The following is a 6,274-nucleotide window of genomic DNA, read 5'->3' on the forward strand; positions in this document are numbered from 1 at the left end:
AATCATCTTTGAACCTTTCATCAGCTGTAATTTATTATTTTTTATTGTCTTAGCCCATAAATTGTAACCTTAACTCTGAATTTTCATTGCTTTGCTTTGGAATGAGTACTTTTGCATGTTTGGGAGTATGTATATATATGTGTGTGTGTGTGTGTATATTAAAAAATACAGCAGGTGGGAATACAGTTGCAAAACTCACCATGGCAAAACTTCTTACAGTTTTCAGATGATGCAGACCATGCTTCCGAAGTCACTGAGAGCCATGAAGTTCTACTTCACAACTGTGTATCAAGAAATATGGGTTGGTGTAGCAATAACAGCTTATGCTTATTACAAAATTTCATATGGTGGTAAGTTACACATTATAGCCTTCATTAGCTGTTACTGTATGGATAAGGTTTATAGATGAGAATATCCTTAACAATTGGAAATCAGTCATTTAAAATATCGAGCAAATAAGAAATCAACACACTTAAGGCCAGGTCTTTGCCATAAAAACGTAGAAGTTTCAGTGTGCTCAGTGTAGAAGATTACACTAACAAAAATACTCAGATACCTGTAACTGTGCCTACCTTAGGTAATGCGGGAATTGGTTTTAAAACCACACATCTAACTTACAACATATAGCCAGAGGCTTCTCCTGTAGATTTGTCCTGAAGGGGGATGCAAGACTGTTCTGAACTAGAACTTACTTTGATTAGAATTTTTTTTTAGAATCCTTATGATTTTGAGATTTTACTCAAGATCTGCAAAAAATCCCACAGTTTTTAAAAGGTTTTCTCATGTGAACTTTTGAAAGTTAAAGCACTTGGTTTATTTTGGGGTGATGCACCTCAAAATGTGAGGAGGAAGAAACAGAACATCTAATGTAAAAATAATAAACTTGAGTGCACCAGGTGCCTCAAAGCAGAAGGTTACAACAGATTAGGGTGTCTTAAAGGTCCTGTCCTTCAGTTTAGGCTATGCTGAAAAAATTCCAAGTCAAACCCTTCACTAGCTGTCATGAACAATGAAATCGTGTAAACTGTAGAGAAACCCTACAGGGAAAGGAATCTTCCACTGTAGGAACAGCTGAGTGATGTTACCTCAACATTTCTCTAGTTTTGTCCAAATCATTTGTAGCATGTCCGTAACTGTTATGCTATACTTACAAGCCTAAGTAAAGATAAGTAGGTGATCAGTCAAGAGAGGAAAAAAAATAGGTTTTTGCTGCTTCAATTTCAAGGAAAATTCAGAATTGACAGACTGTTTCACGATTGTATCCATGTCATGTTACTTTTATTTTCATTTATGATTTAGATAATAGATGTGGTGGTGTAGGGTTTTGAGGGCCAAAACCTTGATATGAGGCGACTATGCTAAGCATTATTTTAAAGCGAAAATAGCTTTTAATAGCTGTAGCCCTTTCCACAGTTTGGGGAACAGTTTGGCAAATAACATATATTTTATAGAAGAGTATGTTGTAGAATAACTTGGATTGGAAGGAACCTCTTGAGCTCACCTGGTCCAAACCACTGCTTAAGTAGTTAGATTGAAGTTAGATAGGTTGCTCATGGCCTTACTCATAATTCAAATTAGTTATTTCCAAGGGTGTAGATTGCACAGTCTCTTATGACTGTCTTCCTTATGAAGAATTTTTTACGTCTATTTTTATGTGATCACTGTGAATCAGTATTTTAGGAGAACAATTACAATGGGAATGTAACATAAGCTATTTTACTTTCAAAGGAAGATTTCAAACTATATTCTTATTACTTCAGTTTACATCTGTATGTTGTGTATATATATCCATATAATACATAAAGTAATACCATTCTATATGCATTTCTTTCAGATTACAGTAGGAGTCTTGATGGCTCCAATTTCTAAATGCATGGAGTCTTGGTTAATTAAAAACAAACAACTTCTAAAAAAAAAATCAATATAACGTTTATTGACATGTACCATGGAAAGTACATGTTGTACAGTTTTTAAATCTTGTTCAAGCTAAATTAGCAAATCATAAGTACTATAATCTAATTGAAGTTTATCTGCAGAAAATAAAGAGGAAATATTTTTTTAAACTGTCATTGTTCAGCTTGTTTTTTCTTTTTTTCCAGGCAAAAAAGCTGTGGCAGATAGTAAGTATTAAATATCTTATACCCTGTTGGATTTTTAAATGAGTGCAGTAAAAATGAGCTCCGCATGTTTTATGTAAGCTTGGGGTTTAAATTACTTAGAAAATGTTTAAAGACTACTTCAAAATGTGTAGTTTTGGTTGTATGGATGGTTTTATAAACATCTGTCAATTTGCACAGACACTACCCCTGTCTTAAATTGTCCTTTGCCTAGGTTTTAGGAGTAGAATGGAAGTTGTATGCCTTAGTCGGGTGAGGAAGAATTCTTTTAAATAATAGTAACGACCATTTAATGGAACTACTTAAATCAGCATGATCTCAAGAGTAGCTGCTATTTTAGCTGTCAAGAAACTAAAAAGTTTAAACTTGTATTTTGAATTCATATTTTTGTATCTTCTGTAAAGTACTGTTTAGATACTTAGGGACAATTTATTGGGACATCACATTGGATTTTAATTTTTCATGAGCTGCTATATCCCAGTTAACTTCCTGCACCATGATAGTTAGCCCATTTGCTCCCAGTTGAATTTGTATATGCAAACATTGTTTACATTTTTAAATGTGTAATTAGTGAAAATACTGCCTGGTAGACTTAATAATAATAGCATAAATAAACTTTAATTTAGAAAGAACCATAGTAAAAATGAGGAAGAATGGATGTTTGCCTATAATGGTGCTTTAAAACTTGAGAAAGAGGAGTTTTATTATTGGCCAAGTTTATGTATGTAGCTCGAGGATTTCGTTTTATTTGACAGGGCAGTTGAATCTGCCAATTCTTGTGCTCAGATGTAGATACAGTTGTCTGCTCTAGGTTCTGAACTATGTTCCTGAATTTTCTTTGAACAGTCTAAATCGTGTCTTTATTTCAGAGTCCTCTGGTGCTGGCCATCATTAAAGACCTCTTCTCTTCTTGGAGTATGAATTTGGTGGTTCGTCATCTTTACTGTAAATGAAGCAAGTTACAACCATAGGGAAATTAATTCTAAAACTGCATCTGATCCATCTGCTGTAATTAGAGAAAGAATAAATCCGTTGAGCAACAAGGAATTAAACATGTTGGACAAAGTATGCTGGAGTGTATTGTTAACCTAATTTTTAGAATAAGCATTTTTTGTTTCTACAGTTCCTGCAAGTTCCATGTTAAACCCTTCCAATAGCACTTTGAAAAAGACCAAATTTCTATAACTAAACTTCTTGACAGAATTGGCCAACATTTCTTACAATAGCATTAAGCTTCTTTTTTAAAAAAATTACATCTTTTTTTGGCTAGAATTTTTGAAATACTCCATTTACTTTTAAAATGTTGTCTAATAGTATGCCAAATGTTGAGGACTTAATTCTCAGCTTTTTGTCAACTTGTGGTACAATAATTAAGGATACAAAAAGTTATTTTTAAAATCTTAATTTTTTTAAGAGTTTTAGTTCTGCAAGGTTTAAAAGCAAAAGCTGTATTGTTATTAAAACACCATGCAAAATGTTCACAGAGGTTTTTAAAAAGTACATTATTGGCAACTACCTTGTATTGTCCTTCATATTCATTAGAGCTAAGGAATTATTCTGTTATTTCTTCCTGTAGTCAGAAATTTTGCAAAGCAGTAAGTAAGAACGTGCCCATATCATATGAGAAATTTGCTATTACATGGGCCCTCATCTGCCATTTGAGCTTATGGAAATCTTGGAGTTTAAAGGTAATAGTGAAATCATGCACTGTGGCAGCAGTTAATGAGCATAAACAAATATTTAACTGACTTTTCCCTGAAAATTTAGAAGTAATATTTGTAATTACTAGGATGGGCCATTAATGGGTTTTGCAGATAGCTGTTAAAGTAACTCCATAGCTAGGATGTATTTTGGCGACGCTACTATCTTAGGAAAATCAAGTTTTCAGAACTGTGCGTTCTGAATTCTGTACCAAGGATACATACTGTATAAAACCAAAATTGGACTTCATGTCATGTTTGTTAAATTTAGCTTAATCTGCTTTTGAGAAGATTGAGACTTAAGTCATTTTAATGACTTAATGCTTACGTACATCTTTTTAACTATTTCACTGAAACTATCTTAAATCTTTCAGCTTGATTAAAATTTTGCTTTTCAATCTCCCTGACTGCGGTATTTGGCCGTAACTTAAATGTTTTGTATTTGTATACTCAGGAGCTTGATAACCTTACCTGCTGATGATAAGCATGGTAAACATTCCAAACACTGTGTTGCCTTTAATTTCTTCAAAATTTACACTTCTGCTTAAGCCTAATAGCTATAACTGCTATGAGTAAAATTACCAGTCATATTTCTCAGAAAGCTTTTTTAAAAAAGGCATTATTTAATTAATAGCTATAACTGCTATGAGTAGAGTAAAATTACCAGTCATATTCCTCAGAAAGCTTTTTTAAAAAAGGCATTATTTAAATTGAAAAGAATAGGTGACATCTTTCTTCTATGCATTCTTGACATTTCTTCCGCAGTTTTCCTTGTTGCATCTTCCCTTGATAAACTTTAGCTGATTCTTTCATCACTTTCATCATTGCTATATGGGTTTTCCAGTGTTTCCTCACAGCAGAATGAATGAGAAGTAGAAAGAACTCAATATTTGTTTCTTACATAAAACGAAAAGCATCCAGAAGAAGGGAACAAAGAACAAAAACTAGAAAATGGAGCTTCAAATGAACAGGTACTAGGCCAGTGGTGATTACAGGGTGGGTCAGAATTGTGGTACAGTTAATAAGTGGTTCAGATTGAAAATTTATGCCAGGTAGGGAGCTATACATGCATTTGTAATGCAAATTTATGATCACTAAGTTGTAGTTCCTTAGATACTACACATACTTCAAATGACCTGCTTTAACAATTTTCAATTACAGAGCTCAGGAAAACAAGCTAGGGAAAAAACATTAATCACTGCAGGATTTGCTTCACCTTAGCTAAAGCCTAGCACACTGGGACTGAGCTCTATCAACATGCTGTCTTATCTCCTAGATGCTAATTGAAAAGCAAAAGGAGCTTCTGCTAACCTGCCCTTGGAGCACAGTTAACTGCACTTTTAGGTAAACTTAACTAACTTCAACTCTTAATGTTTCTTGGTATCTGTCTTGCTTGATTTGCTAGTAGGGAAAGAAAGTACATACAGGCAGCAGTGTCTGGGTTATGAAAACCACAATTTCTACTGAAATAATGCTGCCTGCAACTGGTTCTTCCATTAGTGCATCTCTGGTAGAAATTTCTATGAAGATTGCAGAAGAATATTCCTGTTTGTGATTTTTAACACACAAATATCTGCAAAAGGTCAAAGGTAAAACCGGTGTTTATGTTTAAACATTTTTTTTCTTTACTTGAGTAGGATACAGGAGGAAATTAACTTTCAGTCAGTGGCTTGATTCAAACCCACAATGTGTAACACCTGTAGTACTATCTGTATGCTTTCTGCTCCTTTAAGCTGAAGCATACCAGGTAGTATAAAAGACAGTAGAGGAAAAAGTTAACTAGGGCATTAGAAGTGCCATTTCTTATGTACAGTGAGGTGTGGAAGGAGTAATCAGTTTTCTTTGCAGCACCAGCATCTGGCGTAGCCATAGGTAGAGAAGCACTGCAAAGGAGTACCCTTGAAGTGAATACTCTTGTTTCAGAATGTGCACCTTTTTTCCTAATTTATCTAAGGCAATTTCTAAAGCTAACTTAAAACAAAAAGCTTTTCTTGTTCCAGGGAAGTACCTCTATAGACAAGCCTCAGCTCCTGAACAAACCCATTTTCTATGCAAATGACTGTTTAAGATCAGGACTTTAATCCATGGAGGTAATATTCATCATGATTCACAATTAAACACTGGTGGGGGAAATGCTTACCGTTCATTGACAGATTGTGCTGTTTCCATTTAATTGCTGCCTCTTTATATTGCTGACATTTCTAAAAGAGGATTACATTTAAACTTTGTGTAGTAAAATCTCATTGACAGATTGTGCTGTTTCCATTTAACTGCTGCCTCTTTATATTGCTGACATTTCTAAAACAAGAGGATTACATTTAAACTTTGTGTAGTAAAATAGTTCAGCAATTGCATTTTTCATTTGTTGCCTGGAATAAGGCATCAGCAGTGACAAAACCTGAGAGTTTGCTACCTTTGCAATGTTAGTGCAAGAACAAACTCCTATAGGGGTTGAAA

At 34.1% G+C, this 6,274-nt stretch overlaps 1 protein-coding gene across 2 annotated transcripts; it reads left to right on the forward strand.

The window, feature by feature from the left end:
* The first annotated feature begins 217 nt into the window (after positions 1-217).
* ATP5MPL (ATP synthase membrane subunit 6.8PL) lies at positions 218-5,134 on the forward strand. Of its 2 annotated transcripts, XR_004842545.1 has the most exons (4): positions 218-350; positions 2,100-2,120; positions 2,987-3,182; positions 5,094-5,134. XR_004842545.1 is itself a non-coding variant. In XM_009642999.2 (3 exons), exons 1-3 carry the CDS (start codon positions 227-229, stop codon positions 3,010-3,012), a joined length of 171 nt encoding a protein of 56 aa, XP_009641294.1. In that variant the 5' UTR covers positions 218-226; the 3' UTR covers positions 3,013-3,185. The 2 variants fall into 2 exon arrangements, 1 of the variants encoding a protein (XP_009641294.1); XM_009642999.2 differs by lacking the exon at positions 5,094-5,134 and having other exon boundaries at positions 2,987-3,185.
* The last annotated feature ends 1,140 nt before the right edge of the window (positions 5,135-6,274 follow it).

This window comes from Egretta garzetta, unplaced genomic scaffold (genome assembly GCF_000687185.1).
Source record: "Egretta garzetta isolate BGI_Z169 unplaced genomic scaffold, ASM68718v1 scaffold1007, whole genome shotgun sequence".
Taxonomy (NCBI): domain Eukaryota; kingdom Metazoa; phylum Chordata; class Aves; order Pelecaniformes; family Ardeidae; genus Egretta; species Egretta garzetta.